At 57.0% G+C, this 19,134-nt stretch overlaps 1 protein-coding gene across 1 annotated transcript in view; it reads right to left on the bottom strand.

Moving 5' to 3' along the window:
• The window catches only part of KCNT1 (potassium sodium-activated channel subfamily T member 1), a 34,334-nt gene that overhangs the window by 1,789 nt on the left and 13,411 nt on the right, over nt 1-19,134 (bottom strand). Inside the window, exons 3-29 of the mRNA XM_017745397.1 lie at nt 14,474-14,553; nt 13,351-13,450; nt 12,155-12,211; nt 11,769-11,817; nt 11,551-11,610; nt 10,700-10,774; nt 10,271-10,354; nt 9,766-9,860; nt 8,711-8,891; nt 8,455-8,619; nt 8,219-8,355; nt 7,987-8,050; nt 7,513-7,621; nt 7,225-7,333; nt 6,315-6,464; nt 5,917-6,155; nt 4,165-4,381; nt 3,642-3,747; nt 3,386-3,558; nt 3,117-3,188; nt 2,714-2,848; nt 2,359-2,470; nt 1,975-2,076; nt 1,792-1,875; nt 1,320-1,448; nt 913-933; nt 7-67 (exon numbers count right to left, since the gene is read on the bottom strand). Of these exons, the coding sequence (XP_017600886.1) occupies nt 7-67; nt 913-933; nt 1,320-1,448; nt 1,792-1,875; nt 1,975-2,076; nt 2,359-2,470; nt 2,714-2,848; nt 3,117-3,188; nt 3,386-3,558; nt 3,642-3,747; nt 4,165-4,381; nt 5,917-6,155; nt 6,315-6,464; nt 7,225-7,333; nt 7,513-7,621; nt 7,987-8,050; nt 8,219-8,355; nt 8,455-8,619; nt 8,711-8,891; nt 9,766-9,860; nt 10,271-10,354; nt 10,700-10,774; nt 11,551-11,610; nt 11,769-11,817; nt 12,155-12,211; nt 13,351-13,450; nt 14,474-14,553 (2,966 nt within the window). The remainder of the gene's footprint in view (nt 1-6; nt 68-912; nt 934-1,319; nt 1,449-1,791; nt 1,876-1,974; nt 2,077-2,358; nt 2,471-2,713; nt 2,849-3,116; nt 3,189-3,385; nt 3,559-3,641; nt 3,748-4,164; nt 4,382-5,916; nt 6,156-6,314; nt 6,465-7,224; nt 7,334-7,512; nt 7,622-7,986; nt 8,051-8,218; nt 8,356-8,454; nt 8,620-8,710; nt 8,892-9,765; nt 9,861-10,270; nt 10,355-10,699; nt 10,775-11,550; nt 11,611-11,768; nt 11,818-12,154; nt 12,212-13,350; nt 13,451-14,473; nt 14,554-19,134) is intronic.

Here is a 19,134-nt window from a genome sequence, read left to right as displayed (position 1 = left end):
TGATGCCCCAGTGCTCCTTGACGTCCTTCGTGTCCTCGCAGTCCTCAACATTGATTGAGATCTGTGACTGGAAGCCCAGCAGGTCACGCGGGATGGGGGGTGGCCAAGAAGGGTTTGGCCTGTGTGTGGCAGGGTGGGATCTCTCCCACGGGATGGGTCCTTGCTCTGACCCGAACGGGCTCTCCCAGCACTGCAAGAACCACCTGGCTGGCAGATTTCACAGGATCCCGGAACGGTTTGGATTGGAAGGAGCTTAAAGCTCATCTGGTTCACTTCCTGCCATGGGCGGGGACATTTTTCACCAGACCAGGTTGCTCCAAGTCCTGTCCAACCTGGGCTTCCAGGGATGGGGCAGCCACAGCTTCCCTTGGATAAGCACTGCTGAGGGGAGTCTCATGGGCACCTGACACCTCACACAGAATCACCTCCAGGGTATCTGCCCAAGGAACAGCCATGCCCTCATCTCCCTCTCTCTCCTCTTACAGCAGCTGTGCTGCCACATCTCTGACCCAGCAATCCCCACTGGCGAGCAGGAATTTATTAATAAAGCCTTTTAAAGCATCTCAAAGAGCTGGGTTGCATTTAATTAAATGTCAACTTTCAGCTCCCTGTCGCTGCTTCCTTACAAAGTTGAAAACTGAAGGTATTTAAAAGGGATCCTGGCTCGCTCCCTTGCTCCTTATCCCAGTTAATTACATCAGGGCACTGAGGACTTTTCCCGGAGCGCTGAGGCTCAGCCAGAACCTCCCTTCCATGGGGACAGGCAGCACTGTGCTGGCACTGGGGCTGAGAGCTGGCACAAAGCACAGGGTGGCTCTCAGTGGCCACAGCCAGCCCAGGGATCGGCCACAGGGTAGGGGAGATGGGGACGCAGCGCCCGAGCGCGCACGGCTGGACACGAGTGGCACTCACCTGTGCTCTGATGTCGTGGGGCTGCAGCGGGGGAGAAGGAAGGGAAAACCAAGAGTCAGCCCAGCAAAGGGGCAGCCCTGCTGTGCCCTCCCTGTTCCCCGAGGTGCCCGGTGGCATGGCAGAGCCGTGCCAAGGACATCCAGCACTGCCCAGAGAGACGCGCACAGACACTGTCCCAGCGTGTCCAGCTGGAGAACCAGGACACCGCCACCCAATGCAGCCACACGAATGAAAAAACCACAAATCCCCCTTCCCTTGTTCTCCCCTCCCCTCCCTTCCCCACTGCTGCAACCAGGTCTGAGGTGCCCCAAGGACCAACACCCTCCTGGATCTCACCTCTGCTGGGTGATGCTCAGCTGGGACCACCAGCAGCCCCTTGCCGGCACACGCCACCACCGTGCCCCTACCTCGGAGGTTGCGAACATGTGCGACTCCGTCCTGTAAATCCCGATGGGAATCTCGGCACTGGAGGAGCAAAGCTTCTGGAAGAGGCGGCCGTACGTCCGGATCCACAGGTCATCCTCAGTGATCTTCATCTGAGCAGCAGAAGACAAATGTGAACCCTCACATGCATGTCAGGCTGCTCCTGAGCTTCACCCCGGCTCATCCACCACAATCCCAAAAGCCAGCTGGACTCGACAAGAAAACCAGGGGCAATTTCTGACCTCAGCCCTCAGAACAGAGAGCTTGGTCCTTGGCAGCTCTTGGGTTTCTGGTAGCGCTGAGATTCCCCAGGAGGGGAACAATGACCTGGCAATGCTGCTGCCCCCCAGTTCTGCAGAAGAGGGGAACCCCCAGCCCGTGCACAGGGTGACAAATGCCACCAGATCCAGGACAACTTGGCCTGATGGTTTCAACCCCAGGGGCCTTGGCACGTACCGCACAGAGGTACCCGGAGCCCGGCGTGGTATCGAGGCCCAGCAGCAGCCGAGTGATGGTGATCATGTAATCCTTCACGAACGACTGGGGGGAGACATTTGGGCAGGAAACCAGGGAAGGGTTTGCTCAGATACTCCCCGGGGGATGCAAAGGGGAGGCCACAGCTGCAGGGCTGCGTCTCACCTGGTAGAGCAGTGTGTCCAACATGCTGATGCTGAAGACCCTCCCGGCCGCGAAGGGCAGCCGGAACATGAAGGCCAGGTTGGAGCCATTCTCGCGCTCTCTCTGGAAGAAGAAGGGGAAGTTTGAGCTCAGATTGCACAGAAACTTAGAGGACTCATGGCAATGGGAGGGCACAGGGATAATGTTTCTGGTGGGTGTGGCAGGAGGGAAACAGGGCACCATCTTTGCACTGTAGAAAAAGAGGATTTTTCTCTCCATGGAAATGTGCGAGACATGATTGGGTTTTCCAGACATGGGAAGAGCACGGGACTTTGAGGAGCTCAAATGCAGTCACTGTCAGAGTTGACTTTTCAAGCCCCTGTGCAGGGAATGACCTCCTCTTACCTTTTCTAGTTTGGAAAGGGCCAGAGAGTAACTGTCCTTTGCTCTGAACTGCATGAACCTCATGTTGGAGGGGTGGGTCAGCTCCGTGATAATGCTGAGGCTGGGGAAGAGCCTGCATTGGAAAGAGACCTGTTATCCTGCAGCTGTCTCAGAGGATTTAAAGCCCGAGGAAGACCACAGTGACCCCTGTCCTGTTTGAGGTCAGAAACAGCTGATGAGATGCTGTTTTCTAGAGCAAACCCAACACCAGATGTGTCCCACTGCCCACAGCCACCACCCCAGGCACCACCAGCCTTCCCGGTCTTGTCCCCAGCAGTGGTCAGTGGCTGTGACCAAGGCAGTGGTCACCCCTCACCTGAACATGGTCTGGACATTGACAATCGTCTTGGCATCTGCCATGTAGTCCTCCTCGGCACTCATGGTGCTCTCCTTGTCCACCACCACCAGGTTGTCAGCGTAGATGATGCCACACTGCAGCAAACTGTCCAGGCTGGGCAGTCCCCAAAGAGAAGAGCGCAGGGTCAGCCCTTGGAAACGACACAGGGAAGCAGCACAGGGGTTCCACGGCGAGCCCAGGCTGCTCCCGACCTGCTCTTCACCTGCTCCCATCTCCCAGGGAGGGGTTGATAACCCGAGAAGCCCAAGGTGGGCTCAGCTCTATGGTACCAACCCTGGGGCTTCTCATGGGGTGGCCCAAAAGTCTGGGCTGGGGTAAAAGCAACGATTCAGGCACAACAGCCACACGTGGGAACACCTACTTGTCAATGGTGCCCTCCATGTAGTAAACCATGGGGAAACAGCAGATGGCCTCCAGAAAGTGGTGCTCAGGCCTGGGGGGAGAGCCACAGAGAGCGAGGTGGTTCAGCACAGCCATGCAGCAAAGACAGACACAAAACCCAGGGCCGGCCAGCCAAGGTACCCAACGGCAGCACTGCTGCTCCCTCACATCCCACCCCCAGCACGAGATGCTCACGAAAACACAGGGAGGGTTCTGCGTGAGGGAAAATGTCCGTGGAAAAGTACTTGCTTGTTGTCCAGCAGCAGCACGATGGGGTTGAGCTCCTTGCGGGAGCGGTAGTACGCCCGCAGCGGGACGATGAAGTTGTAGAGCCCGTTCCCTGCCGTCTCCGCAGAAACGATGATCAGTTTGTTCTTGAACCCGTAGGCTTTGGCATCCTCAAAGCTGTTGTGTTTGCAGCCCTGTGCGTGGGACGGCGCAGGGACTCAGTGGACACGTCCTGGGGGGGGTTCAGCCCCAGGCAGCCCCCACAGCCCCTCCACACCTTGTCCAGCCTCAGGCAGCAGAACGGGGCTTTCTCAGGCAGAAGGTGGCACAGGGTTGGGGAACTCCCGATGTAGGGCGAGTTCGGGGGGTAGCCCTTCACGTACCTGCAGCAGAGAGGAATCTGTGTGAGGACACGGGGAGAGCTTTCCATTTATCCAAAGCTCAGGTGCTGGGGAAAATATTCAACAGCAACACCGGCAAATGCCCTGCAACACTCTCCTGCAGCAGCTGGGAATTTCCCCAAATACACATATTTAGGAATATTTTTTGCTATGCAAAGGGCGGTGAGATTGTAAAGTTGCAGGGAGAGAGCCAATTGTGTGCTCATGGAAAAGCTGAGAGGGGCTGAGCCTCAGCATCCCCCGGGTACTACTGAGCACTGTCACATGCCATGGTCCCAGTGTCTCTGAAACTGGGACAAACTGGATGCAACCACAATGAACCAGAGGGAACTGGATCAAACTGGATCCCACTGGAATGAACCACACAAGGAAGGGCTCCAGCGATGGAGAGCGACTCACTCCACAACTGCCGACCCCTCCTCGTCCGACTGCGTCATCTCGTCCTCGGACTGGTCGCTGAGCAGGTCGCAGGGCAGCAGGGACGAGGTGTCGGCCAGCTCGAGGACGGGGGCGATGCTGGGCCGGCGCGTGCCCGAGCCGTTCTCGGCCGGCAGTGCCAGCTTGCTGCTGTTGGCAGGGCGGCACTCGGTGTTCTGCAGGTCCATGGCCACTGTACCTGGACACGGCGGGGAGGGAGCACAGCAAACACGCTCTAAGCGGGGGAGAGGCAGCAAAGCGTCGAGCCCTGCACAGGGATGAGACAGCCCAGTGGATGCTCAACCATTTGTGGGCACAGGGAGTGCAGGTAAAGCCCCCAGCAGTGACCTCCTCCTGGGCACCGCTGTATGCAGCATCTCCCCAGGGCACAGCTGTCACTGGGGTCTGTCCCTCTCTCCTTTGCCCTCACTTCAGCTCCATGCCCAGCTGAACCACTCGCTCACCTGCTGCTCCCTGAACTGCAAAACCTGGCTCTGCACGAGTTTTTATGGTGCTGATGTATCTCTGAGATGACAACCTTGCAGCCTAATCCCTGCCCGCAGCTCCTCGCGGGCTCTGGGGGACACCAGCCAGGTTAGGAACCACATCTGCCCTGGCACTGCCCTTCCTATGGACACCCCTCTGCCCCAGAGACAGGCAGTTAGGCAGCAATGCCCTCACCCACGTCCCACATCCCTCCTGATCAGCTCCAGATGTTACAATCACAGAATCCTTAAGGCTGGAAAAGTCCTCTAAGATCACTGAGTCCAACCCCTCCCTCAGCACCACCACCCTGCCACTAAAGCATGTTCCCAAATGCCACATCTACGCATCATTTAAATCCCTGCAGGGATGGTGACTCCACCACTGCCCTGAGCAGCTGTGCCAATGCTTGACAACCTTTCCTGTGAAGGAATTTTTCCTAATATCCAGCAAGGGACAAGAAAGACTTCCTCACGCTGTCCTCCAGCAGCCTCCAAAAACCAAACACGTTGATGGAGTGTCCCATTAGGCAGAGCCCAGGCACCAGCCTTGCCAAACACCACTGCCCTGCTGGCACTCGCGTCATTCCTGTCCCTCTCGTCACCTTTGGCAAAGGTCCCTCTGTGCAGGAGCCGTGTGAGAACTGTGACAAACACTGCTCAGCAAAGCGCTCTGCAGCTTGCTGGGGGATAATCTATGCAAATTGCTGCTCAGGAGTACAAACACATAAATTATTTGCCTGAAATATAATGTGCTCGTGTGGCTCAGCTCCTCCAAAACTTGTTCTCCCCAGATACAAGCGGGAAGTAATGACTCACGATATTTTTCACTTGCACAAATGCAGCGCTCGCTGCAGAGAAAACTACGCTCCTCCTCTGCTCGGGAATCATAAACGTGATTTAGGATGTGGCCCATGGCATTTCTTCATCCAGCCTTGGAAACAATTGAGGGCTAAATCCAGGCTTGGGGCATTTATGCAAATACCCTTAATGGTAATGGACATCACGAGGTTTACTAACGATATTTGAGCTTGCTGAGAGCACCCCGGGTGCAAGGAAACGTGTATTTTACTGGTGAGATGACTGGGAGAGAGGATGGAAAGGGGTTTTCAGTGGCTTTGGCACTGGTGGGGGAGGGCAGGGCAAGGAGTGTGCCAAACACAAAATAAAACGAATTGTGGGGGAGGAAATGAACCCAAACCTGGGGAAGGTGATGGAGTGGTGTGTGCAGGCTCCTGCTGCCCCGACTCACCCATGCTGGCGATGATGCTGTGCACGGGCAGGCGGGAGGGGCCGTCGTAGCTGTCTCTGCCCGCAAAGCCCTTCTTCTTCTGCTTCTCCTCCTGCTTGAAGATGAAGGCAGAGTTCTCCTCCTTGGTGATGTTGATGTAGAAGCAGGTGTCCGACGCTGCCATGATGTGCCGCGGGCCGGGGTTCACCAGGATGCTCTTGTTCTCCTCCCTCCGGATGCCGATCAGGCAGACCCCGTACCTGTGCCGGGAGCACGGGGTGGGCATTCCCAGCTGGAGAAAAACCCCTCCGGGGCATTGTCCCTGCACCAAGGACCTGGCAGTGCCCTCCAGCCGCAGCCCTGACCCCCAGGCGTGCAGACTGGACGATACCCGCTGCCCACCGCCCCCCTGCCCTCACTTCTTGTGCGCGTGGAAGGCGGCGTAGGTGAAGCTCTTCCCCTCGTACTCCATGAAGAACTTGCTGTCCCCCATGCGGATGTGATAGACCTCATTGCCCGAGCAGCGCCCGTACATCCGCTGCCACTGCTCCGGGGACTCCTGGCCCTCCCTGCAACGACAGCAGCAGAGGAGGGATGGACCCCCTGGAGCTGGGGTGGGACGCCTTGGGGCTGGCACAGATCCCAGAACTCCAGCCAGATCCCAGGGCAGAGCCCCAATAATCTCTGGAGCTGCCACGGAGCCCGGTGGCAGTGAGGTGACAGTGACACATCGCCACGAGCTGTTGGTGCCCGCCGAGGATGAGCTCGTTTTCATTTTGGGTTTTAAGTGCCTTTTTATTTAATGAGGGCTCCTGCAGAGTGCAGAGGGAGGGTTCAGTGCCCGTGTTGGCAAACAGCTCCGAGCATGGGGCGAGAGGCATCTGGCAAGGATGTTTCATAACAGTTTTGATGGCACTTTACCCAAAATTCAGACATTTCTGACCAGCCAAGGAGTGCAGGGCGCACACCACTGCTCTCCTGTGCTGTCAGAGCACCTTCCAGCCATGCTGGATGATATACCCACCAAAAAACCCTGCAGGGTCTGGGGCTGCTTGTGCTGTGAATTCACCTTCCTGCCAGCAGGCCCGTGCCAATATAAAGATATTTTTATTCCCAGTCTCTGGAAAGTTGGTGTTGCCCAGCCCAGCTGCACTGGGTATGGCTCCCTTACAATATGGCCCTGGGTGGGGGCCCCAGATCCCACTGTGCTCCCCAGACCCATCCCAGACCCCCACCCTCTCCCCCTGGTCTCAGAGGCCTCAGTTCTGCCATCCCTCCAGGCCCAGGCAGGGGTAGGGGAAGGCAGGGATGTGCAGGGACAGCACTCACTGGCCACGGGAGGTGTGCACCAGCAGCGTGATGAGGGTGGAGGTGGCGGGGCAGACGCAGTTCAGGGCCAGCATGGCGTATTTGCACTCCTCTTCACAGACAACGTGATCTGAAAGGCACAGGGGACGGTCACGGAGGAGAGGGGGACAGAGGGGTTTCCCTGGCTGGCAGTGCCCGGGAATGTGGTCATTTCGGGGTGGTGTTGGGCACTGGGTGTTTCCTCCTCTCCTGCCAATCCAGGAGGGCTCCCAGCTGACCAAGAGCTGCTGTGCAGCTGCTCCAACTCACCTGCAAACTTGACATGAAATTTGTTTTCTGGCTTTAAGATCTGAACATAGAGAGGACAGTTTGGAGCAAAGTCTTTGACAGCCCAGGCCCTCAGGATGGTCTGGTGGTCCTGGACAAGGACAAGAGCAACAAGAGCTCCTTGGTTGATGTGTTATTTCCCCCAAGGCTTCTACACCTGGGATGAACTGCAAAGCACCCAGCCACCCTGGAGATGTACGGCAAGGGCTCCTCCTGCCCCTGCTGCTCCCTGAAACCCAGCACTGACAGGAAACCAGGACAGCAGAAGGAAGGTGAGCCCACAGGGGCTCAGCCACCAGTGTGCCGCTGCATGTGCCATCCCTGTGCCATCCCCGAGGTTCTCCATGGCACTCAGCCCCTTCCTGTGCTGGGCAGAGGTGAGATCAGCATCACCCCAGTCCCTCCTGCCTGAGAAATGCCCCATCCCTGACCGTGCCACCCGCCAGCCGGGCTCACCGCCGCTGTTCGGTCCACTTCGTTTCGGCTGCTGAGAATGAAGCAAGCTTCTCCATTGTCCATCCTGCCACGAGAGAGCAGTGACCCCATGAAGTGCACGGCCCCACAGCACTGGGCACTGCCCATCCCAGTCAGGGCACTGCCAGCCCCCCCCAGACCCAGCAAAGGCACTCGAGGACGCAGCTGGGGTGACATTCCTCGCCGGGGATGTGCAGTGTGTCCCTCTGCTCACTTGGCTCTCATGAGGTCCTGGTCCTTCAGCGCAGAGCCCTGCAGGTAAATCACCCGCTGTGACCACAGGGGGATCTGCAGCACCCGCCGCACCTGGATGTCCATCTCTGTTGGGCAAAGGATCACCACGTAGTAATCCTGGAAGAGAGAGGCCGCCGTGGGTCAGGGTTCTGTGGGCCAGCGAGGCTGTGAGCCCAGCAAGTGACCCAGCGCCGTGTGACCCAGCCTGGTCCTCACCTGCAGGCGTGGGTGGGCGTAGAACTCGTTGAGGAAGTCCATGAGGAGATCAATCTTGAGGGAGCTGACACAGAGCACCACGTGTTTCTCCGTCTGCGCGCGGTGCCGGCTGTAATTCCCGCCCGACTTCTGCCGCTCCATCCACAGGTAGACGAGCTCCTCGAACTGCAGAGGGCACAGAGCTGATGTCCCCACCGGCAGGGCCACCCCAAAGCAGGCTCTGTGGTCCCCCAGCCCGCAGCTGTGCGGGTCTCACCTGGAGCGGCAGCACCACCAGGGCCACGCAGATCATGATGACGACGAGGAGCTGGGAAGGCCAAATCTTTGGTGTCACATCTCCGTAGCCCACAGTGGAAAAGGTGACGATGCAGAAATAGAAGGACTTGAAGAGGGAGAGCTTCTCACCTGCTCTTTCTAAATGCTGGATGCCACAGGTCCTGGAAGGGAAAAGCCCCATCACAGCAGGGGCTGCCCTGCCCAGGACACGGGGCAGCAGAACCCCACAAACCTGCAGCTCAAAGCCATCTTGCTAAACACAAGCATCACCCAAGCCTTCCTGGGCCCAAATTGTACCCCCCCTCCCCCAAACTCATCCAGCAGCAGGGCTGGGAGCACCACTGAGCTCTGAAATAGCATTAGTCATCCACATCAGAGCATCGTCTTTATTGCCAAAAACTCATGAACCTAAAAGCCTCATTTCCTCTCCATTCAGCAACTTAATGGTATAATATGCCTCAAACCCAGACCAAGGGAGCCAGAGGAGGATTCAAAGCCTCATTCGGAGCTAAATAGCCAGTGATGAGCTCTGCTCCCCCTGCCCAGAGGAACACCCTTGATGCTGGCAATGTGGGGGGTAAAGGGCCCAGTTAATTAGCAAGAGCACCAGTGGGCAATTACAAAAATGAGCTCAGGAGCTGTGGCTTGGGGGAGGGGGGGGGAAGAGCTTGGCTGGACCCTGGAGTGCAATGGGTTCTGATGAATGAGCCATCCCTGGTCAATGAGCCACCCCACACACGTCCCTGTGGGAAGCTGCTGTCCCTGCCCTCAGCCCTGCTCGGAGACTCACATTTCCACATCCCCCAGCTCCCTCTGACAACACCCTCACATCTGCTAAAAAATTCCTGTTAGAACCCTAGAATTAGGGAGGATAATTAGTTTGACTTTGAAAGCCCCTCAAGGTGTTCAGTGTGCTGCGGGACAGGGGAAGGTGTGAGCACTGCAAGAGCCCAGCTCTGCCAGCCACCCCGGGATGGGCACAGCTGGATTCCCAGATCAGGAAGGGGGTTTAGTGAAACGGAGAACAACACTCACCCCGTGAACACGAGACACAGGAGGGTGCAGATCAGGATGAGCACCTGGTTGAACATCGCCGACTGGGTCCTTTGGATGGCTCGGTGCAGGTCGTTCTGGGGAGAGAGGGGAGGGCTCCCAGCAGCTCACAGAGCCTGAGGGGAAATATCCTCCAAGCACCACCTGCTGCCTTGCTGGCTCCAGCAATGCCCTCCCCAGTGAAGGTCAAGCCTGGATTTAGCCCTTGGGAACGGGTGTGCGTTCCCATCAGCAGGTCTGGGACGCATGGGAGTGGCTGGAATACCTCACCCCTGGCCACCCCTGTCAATGTGCAGCCAGCAGAGTTGGCGTGCTTCAGGCACTGAGGGATTCCTGGTCACAGCCTCGCCTTCCAGCCTGGCATTCCCTGGCATGGCTGCACACCCCGAGCTCCAAATCCTGCCCCAGAGCTGGGGGCAGCCAAGGGTCCCCCCCAGTCCTGCTGCCCTCCCCATCCCCGAGGAGCTGGACAAAAAGGGTCACTCACAATCATGTTCTCCAGGGCGTACTTGGCCAGCCAGCAGTTCAGAAACACGGGAATAAACAAATTCCGCAAAGGAGGCCAGAATATCTACAAAAGCAAGGGTTATTCACAGAAAAATCCATGTTCTTTTGAAAAATAGAGCTGTAAGCAGCCAATCCACCCTCTGTGGAAGGATCCCACTCCAAGCTGAGCAGAAGCCACCACCAAACACAGCCCTGCTTCCCTGGCTGCAGCGGAGCAGCTGAAAAGGGAGGATGGGTTTTGGGATAACGCTCCAGAGAAAGTCATTATACTGTAAAACATTGAAGGAAAAATTTCCTGCCAGCCTTAAATACCACTTGGCCAGACACTCATTTTCCTTTATTTCACCACCAAAACTCGGCACTGACTACACTTTAGAGCCGCTTTCAAATGTCACCAGGACACACTCACCGTGATGATAAACGGCACTGTGTTGATCATCTCCAGGATGAAGGAAATGCGGAAAATCTGTTCCCAGATGTTCCCCTAAGGGATTAAAAACAAACAAGAATCAGATAAGCTGAAAAATTTGCCAGGGGACAATTAAAACAACCGCACTCTGCCACAGACTCTGCCGGATGAGGGAAATAGGGTGCAGGAACCAGGAGAGGTGCAGTGGTGCTGGCAGCCACGTTGAGGGCAGGAAACATTCCCAAACTCTTCAGTCCTCTCCACAGCCACCACATCCCTCTGTCTGCCACTGCTGCTGCCCAGAACTGGGGAACAACGCTTCATGCAAGGATGGAGAGTGACAGTGACAGCTACAGACCGCTGGCACTCAGACCGGGGGCAACGCAGGGTCCGAGCCTCTGCTGCCAACCCTCCCCTGGTCCCTGAGAAGATGCCATTTGTTAAGGTCACTTTTTTTTGGCCATTTTAAGGGGCTTTGGTCCAAATGAGTCAGCTTGTGCCGCTCCTTGTCTGGCTTGGAGCGGTGCCACTCCCTCCGGGGGCAGCAGAGCAGGAGTCACCCCGCCGAGCTCAGCCCAGCCTGAGGAAACTCGGGATGTGTCAGCCTGACGCTGAAAACAGTGAACCTGCGTTAAACGGGTCTGGATTTCTGAGAAAGCAGAAAAAGAAGAGATTCTGCTCTGCACAACGCTTATCCAGCAGCCCGAGGGGGAATGAGAAAGGAAAACATCCAGAGCCAGCTGAGACATCGCCGAGACAAACGCTGCAGGCTCCAGACAGCTCCGAGCAGGAGAGATGAGTTCCCGCCGAGGGGCAGAGCCGGGCTGTGCCCTCCCGCCCCGGGCTCTCACCTTGTAGCTGAGATAGATGAGCAGCATGGTCTCCAGGAAGCTGATGAGAGCGATGCTGACCTGCAGGGACACACAGGGGAGGCTCCGAGGGCTCTCTCCAGGTGCTGCCAGTGGATCAGAGCTCGCCGAGCCCCCCCTGCCCCGGGGAGCCCCTGGGTGGGGCACAGCTCCAAGCCCATCTCCCCTGGGCTCCTGCACACCCATCCAGGGCTGCTCACCTGCACGGCCCACAGCGGCGTTTTTCTGTCCACCCAAAAGATGTGTGACCTGCAAAGGAAACCCAGAGGGGATCTGAGCTGTGGCCCAGCTGTCGGTGTCCTTACCCCCCACCGAACGCAAATCCGAGGCCATCACTGATGCAGGAGCTGCTGTTCCCCACTGCAGTTTGCTCGAGCAGCCCCTGCACTGGGAATAAGCCATTCCCGAGGGTGCAGCCACAGGCATTTACCAATGGATTTGGTTCTGGGATGCTGCTCCACATCCCTCGAGCAGCCCCACGAGCAAGAAATGGCCTCAGGCAGCTGCCAGCAGCAGCCGCCTCCATCCCTGCATTCCCACATCCTGGCAGAGATGACCCCGAGCTCTGGAGCAGCTCCCCACTCACCAGTTTATGTTGGTGGACTGGTTGAACGCTGTGTAATTCTGCTTTTCGCATTCCCAACTAGGAGAGAGAGCAGGGAAAAGCAGTCAGGGAGGGAACAGGGACGCTGGGATTGACTCCCCGGGCTCACGAGGGGCCCTTGTTGCTGGGGGAGCACTGGACAACATTTCCATGGATCCAACACCCCGATTCCTACAGCCAGGGCTTTCCACAGGACAAGTCTTGCCCAGGCAGCCTTAAACATCCCATTACTGGAGCATAAAACCCCTCAGGTGCTTCAGCCCCTACCTGAGGTGCTGTGGGATGCTGATCCTCCCTGGCACAGTGCGGAACACAGGGCTGCAGGGAATTGGGAACTGGGAATTACCAGGTTACAATCAGCAAAAAATTGCTGAGCTGCAGCTTCTGGGACAAGGCTGGCTGGGCCCCCAGCACCCTGCCAGGCAGGCAGCACCGAGCCAAGCTCTCCCTGCCTTGTTGTGAGGGATGTGCTCCTGCTGGCCAGCCTTGCTGCTGCCACACACCCTCAGGAAAGTGGAATTCCCTGAACTGCAGCTGTGCTAAACCTTTCAAGGATGAGCATCTGTGGCCTGCTCCCCTCTCACAGGTCTGAAAGCACTTTCAGAACGTGCAGGTGCACTTGGTAATCTGCAGCCTTTACAAGGAGAAAATCAGATCGCCAGTTCTCCTAGCTCTTGGAAAAACCCCACATTGTACATGAGCTGAAGGAAGCAAGGACGCATTAAAAACAGGCTTATACTGAAACCCAGCACAAAGCTGAGATATGGAATCATCCATCACCTCAAGGATCCACACAGCACAGCGTGTTTCCCTCTCAAATGCTTAAACGGGATTTAGTGTAAATGTCTTCAAGGGCGTTAGCCTTCAGACAATATTTGCATGGTGATGCCCTGGAGTCACTGAGCTCTCGCCTGTGTCTGAAGGCCACACTGAGCCCTGACAGAGTCAGGCAGAATTTGGAAATGAACACGACCTGAATTTTTCCACCATGCACTGCGCAGGGCCAGCAGATACCCCCACACCCATCCGCAGGGTTGGAGCAGGGAGCAAAGGCCTTGGGCCTGGGAAGTTTTGTTAAACTATCAATTCAAACAGCTGGAGTGAGGAAAAAACCCATCCTCCCACCCACTGCATCCACACTGAGCCCTGCCTCGGCTGGGGAGCCTGGGGGCACTCACCAGCCTATGCCCTCCTCAGGGTTGTCGAGCAGGACACGGACGATGTACAGGAGGCACGTGAGCAGCTTCAGAGAGAAGTTGAAGAGCCGGATCCTCAGGCCTGCGGTGGAGGGGAGCATGGATGGGGCAGCATTCCTGGGCACCCCAAGCACCCCATGGATCCCAAACACCCTGGGCACCCTCTGCATCCACAACACAACCCCACAAGTTTTGCACAGCCCCAGAGCACAGAAGCCCTCTGATCCCCGGGGAGCTGCAGGAGCCCCAGGACAGCAGCACTGCCCACGCTTTTCCTGGGTCTCCACATGTCCACATATACAGGACACCAACACAGAAATAAAGATTTGTCAGCTCCTTGCTGACCCCAATAGATGTGAGAGACAAATGAGGAGCTGCTGGAGTGTGTCCCACTCATTAGCAGGCATCCACTGAAAAGCACCAGACCAGCACTGACCACGTTACAACCAGCTTGCAGGAGCAGGGACGGCGAGGGAAAGCTGCTGCTTTATCCACTCTGCCTCCCCAGCCAGTTCATTGGGTTATTACTCAAATTACAAGTGAGAAATTCATCACATTTTCATTAAAAACTTCCCCGTGGGCACCCTGTTGTGCTGCACTCCAGCTTTTTAACAAGACAACAGGATGCAGGCAGGAAAAGAAAATGTGCATTTATAAATTAACGAGCAGGCCCCCTCCAGACAGCTAATGACATCTCGGAGAAAGAAAATAAAAACACCATTAGTCAAGCGGAGACTAATCCCGATGGCCGGAGCAGGAGTGGGTAACTCGCAGCCTGCCCTGGCTGTCCCCACAGCCTCAGGGGAGCACAGCCAGCCCGTGACGGGGACATTTGCTCCCTGACACCCACCCTGCTCCCAGCCAGCTTGTCCCAGCTGTTTGTCACGCTGCGGCTGTCCCCAGGGAGCAGAGGTGGCAGGGGGCATCCCCTCCTCCCCACGCAAAGCATCCCCCAAACCGAGCTGGCCAACAGAGGGGCCGAGAGGCGGCAGCAGCCCCGGGCTGGGGACACGCGGGGACACGGCCACCAGCAGATGGCAATGGCTTCTCATCCCGCAGGACAGAGCGCGGCTCTCCCGGAGCGTTCCGCGCACGCAGCACTCACTCGATCGCTGGTTTTTGATGAAGAAGAGCTTCAGCCGCTCCTTGAAGGTGTTTTCATTCACGTAGAACTCGACCTGCACCCTGCGGGGAGAGCGCCCAGAGGGGCCCGTCAGCGGGGCGGCAGGGCAGGCCAGGAGCCCCCCAGCAGCCACCCTGTCCCCCCACCCCAGCTGGGTGACCCCGCTGGCATCCCACAGTGACCCCGGGCTCAGCCTCGGGCTCCCGGCTGTTGCCGCAGCCCCAAACCAGCAGCCGGGAGCCCCAGTGACCACCAAAGCAGCAGATGTGACCCCCGGGCCAGCTCTGCTGTGGGCCCAGGGCTGGGCTTTCGTTCACACACAACCAGCTGACAGCAGACTCACAAAGTTCTCCTTTCACACGCACTTTACAACATCCAAAACCTCCCACAAAAGCAGCGACCTTGGAGCAGCCTCCCCCAGTTTTATCTGCTCCAGCCCCCCCAGCTGCAGCAGAGCAGGAGCTGGAGAGGGCAGTGTCCCCAGTATGCCCCAGCTCTGCCCGGGGAGGAGAAACACTCAGCATCGAAGCTGTTAAAAACAATTCGGCTCCCAAAGGAGAAAATTTCCCTTTGTTGCTAAGATACCGCATTTGGCTATTCCAGAAAAACCCAGGAGCTGACAATCAGCTCCAGACATCACTTGGCATCCAGGGTCACTGGTGGTGACTCGTGGCACGGGGACGAGGTGCCAGGGCAGAGAGCCACCTGCCAGGGCACTGCACAGCATCCGGCAGCGAGGAGCCGCAGGTGAACCTGGAAATGTCCCATCCCCGCCTTCCTCGGCTTCTCCTGCCTCCCCGCCGGCCCCGCCCGCAGCCCCCTGCCAGTCCCACATCCCGGGCGGGTGCCCACGGCCATGGGGATGGGAGAAAACCTCCCCGAGGCTGGAGGCTCCTCCCCAGGGATGTCAGCAGGGTCTGGGATCGGCGCACCTGGATGAAGGGCGTGCGGGCAAAACCGGTCCCAGCTCAGTTCCTCCACCACCGCCTCTCGTGGCACTTTATAAACGCCCGCAGCCCTTTGCAAACTCATTATTCATCACCCTAAACCGCGCTGCTGCTGCTGCTGAGCGCCGGTGAAACGCGAGCGGCTCCTCCTGCCAAGGCTTCGGACTGAGCAAGGCAAAGCCCGGAGCGGTTCCCGTCCGGCCCGCGGTGGGGTGAGGTGAATTAGCGATCGCTTCCCCCGTTCACGGCACTCAACACGTCCTAAGGAAGCGCTGCTGTTATTACTCCTTTTTTAACTGCCTGCAAGAGGGCATCGAGACCTCATTAATCAGGCGTGTTCCCCAGCCAAGGCTGAGCAAATGGAGCAAGGTGAGCAAACTCCCGGCGGCAGTCGTTGCCAGCCCACCCCATCCCGCAGGTGTCGGCTTCGGCCGGGCGCTGCCACCGGATCCTGATTTATTGGGAAGCAGCTGCTCCTCGCTCTGACACCGAGGGATAAATATTTACTGAGCGTTCGTGCCCAGCTGAGCAGGCAGCAAGCTGGGAAGGGGTTTTATCAGACCCTCATTGCTCGGAGGTCCCTCATCCTGGGCTCCGCCCCAGCCGGCCTAAGGGGTAGGGAGAGGCTTTGCACCACACCTGGTCAGTGGTCACCAGGAGAAAGGAGCAGGGAGGCAGGTGGGTAACCCCAGGCCCCAGTGCAGGGAGAGAGCAGGGGTATTTATGAGCCCTGGCTCACCGGCACGATGCCTGAGGAGCAAACAGCATTAATGCAGAGCCTCAAAGCCCAGCCTTTACACGTGTTAAAATTAATTGTTCCCAGAGCCAGACTCGGCAAATCATTTTTCTGTGTCAGGGCATAAATCAGCTGTCACTGCTGCTCACAACACTGCACACAAGATAATTGCTCCTTCTCCTTATTAAAAATGCCCAGGAAGTGCTGGGAACCGGCTTTCAGCTCCGGCAGCAGCGCTGAGCACCCCATTCATCAGCGTCCCCGAGGATTAAGCGCCTTGAGGAGCCGGAGACTTCAGGGAGCACGATTCCTCTCTCAGACATTTGTCTCGTATCAAAGCAACAAACAGCAGAATAAATCTCTGTCACCAGACAGATGGTTCACTGATCTGTAGAGCTGTGGCTCACCTCGAGACAAGGACTGTAATTGCTGATGGATAAAAGAACTAAATTATTAGATCTAACTTTTTATGATAAAGTAGCCCACATATTCATCCATCCCGATGGCTGCAGGAAGAAGGAACTCTGGAAAAGCAATAAAGCAGCAAAAGCCATGTCTTGGCTGGGGGGAAGGGGGTGTTTAGCACTGCAGAGAGATGAAGGAATAAAAGAATGTGGAAGGAAGATGTTCCTGTGCAAACAGCCTGCCAAGGTTGAGCCCCAGAGCGCTGCGGGCGTCCCACTCTGCAGGTGAAGCCAACATCCCGCAGCTGGATGAGGGATGGTCCTTCCCAGGCAGCAGCACCATTCCAAAGTATCAAAGCTCCTGCTCCATTTCCAGCTGAGAGAAGGATATGGTATCATGTCAAATGTACCCTTTAATTTCATTGTCAGGAAGTTAACTGGAGATAAAAATCGAGCAAAACTCTTCCTGCATTATTACCACCCCAAAACACACCGTGACAGCTCTGCCTTCGCAGCAGCTCAGCCAGGAAGGGGTGTTCGAAGTGTCCCCTCCCTGCTGCTGTGGCTGGACATCCTTCCCACCTGGGGCATCCTTCCCACCTGGAACATCGTCCCCACTGTCCGAGCATCTCTCCTGCTGGCCAAGGATCCCTCCCACTGGGACCATCCTTCCCACCATCCCAGCATCCTCCTCACTGTCCGAGAATCCCAGTGCCAGCCCATCCCAGGCCACTCCAAGGGGCAGCAGCCCCACAGGCAGCACACAGCTTCCCCCGCCTCGCCCCTGCTGACCCCCCCCAGGCCATGCAAACAACGATCCCGGTACAAGTTTAGATACCAGCCCTCTGCTTGGAAGTGTAATTACTGCTATTATGCACTTCATAACGCCTGAGCGACTTCATTTTCTTTGCTCGGTTATTTATTGTACTTTATTAATCTAAGATTAGAGGCAATTTGTTGCAAGATGATGAGTTCCCAAAAAAAGACACAATAGTTTGTTGGGAAAAGTGCAGGATGAAAGGCTGGGACGAGCACATGCCAGCCCACTGGCATTAAAACAGACACCGAGGAGCACAGCCCCTGCTCCACCACTTTCACTTTCCCCAGAGAGCTGGGACAAGCTTTAGAAAAGGAGGAAAACACAGAAATTATGAACCCAGGTGCAGCCCCCCACACAGGCAGTGCAGGGGAGGTGGAGAAACCCCCAACCTCTGCATCCACGGGACACTTACATGGGCAGTGGGGCACAGGCAGCTCCCTCCGATCCCCTCGGCCTGTGACAGTCGCTGGGCTCGGCCTGAAAGCTGAGACGGCCCCAAAATCCAGCGGCCAGCCAAGGGAGGGAGCTGCCAGCCCTGCCCAGAGCTCCCCTGCTCCCTGCTGCTCTCTGCAGAAGGACTTGGCTGCCCAGGGTGGTTTTGAAGTATTTTGTATCAGTCACTTATTGCCATGAGAAGAGCCTTATTTATTTGAATAAATAAAATATTCAAATAAATAAGGCTCTTGATAGGGAAAAAGAACCCTCAGCCTCTCCCCACAGCTCCGTTTCTTCCCCTCACACTTCAGCTGGGTGGGAAATGCTGGTTTCAGTAGAATTCCAGAACGGGTTGGGTTGGAAGGGACCTTAAAGCTCATCTCATTGCAACCCCCTTCCACTAGACCAGGTTGCTCCCATGCCCACCCAACCTGGGACAATTTCTGGTCCCAGGAAACTTCTTAAGGAATTTCTGCCATCATGTAGCAGGATGCAAACAAGACTCTTCAGATTTTTTTTTTTTTTTGAAACAAACAAACAAAACAACAAACCAGCAAAATCTCTGCGATCTGGGGGGTGTCAGCACCCACCTCTGCCAGGGCAGCTCAGGTGAGAGCCCACTTCACCCCTCCACTCCAGCTCAGCCAAGAGGACAGCTCTGCAAACCCACACGGATCAAACACATAAGGAAAGTGGCTGCAGCCCCGTCTGGAATTACAGAAATGTGCTGCTGGCCAGGCTGGGCTCCCTGGGGACGGATTGTGGGCACCAGACCAGCTGAGAGGAAGGTGAGGAGCAGGGCGGGCAGTGCAGGTCTGCAGCATTTCCTCTCGCAGCACCTCGAGGAGCAGCAGAGGAGGCTGTGCAGAAGGCAGCATGCTCTGAAGGCACCGTGCCATGGCCAGGCTGCCTCCGGCCCCTCGCTCAGCACCGGGAGCAGCTGGTGCCAGCCGGGCGCTGTGGGCAGCAGGAACCTGAGCAGAGCCAAAATCCTTCCCAAATAAAGCACCAAACCTGCCAGGCTGGCGCTCAGGTACCCGCTGATGAACTACATGAACTACCCAGGCAGCTCCTGATTCCCTTTGGGATGTTTTTCACTTTTTCCCACCATTTTCTCGGTGTTTGGATACAGAAGCTACAGCGAGAGGGCTGGCACGGGGTGAGCTCTGCGTCCTGCCCGCCTCTGTGCCCTGTGTTTGCCATCCTCCGTCCACCCCGGGGTGAGCAGAGGACGGGGACAGCTCCAGCCCTGCCCAGCCGAGCTCCCGGCTCGCCGGCGCGCCGAGCCGCTCACGGAGCAG

The sequence above is a fragment of the Corvus brachyrhynchos genome, unplaced genomic scaffold (assembly GCF_000691975.1).
Source record: "Corvus brachyrhynchos isolate BGI_N302 unplaced genomic scaffold, ASM69197v1 scaffold59, whole genome shotgun sequence".
Classification (NCBI taxonomy): domain Eukaryota; kingdom Metazoa; phylum Chordata; class Aves; order Passeriformes; family Corvidae; genus Corvus; species Corvus brachyrhynchos.
The sequence above is the reverse complement of the archived record's forward strand: the minus strand, read 5'-3'. Positions and strand labels throughout refer to the sequence as shown.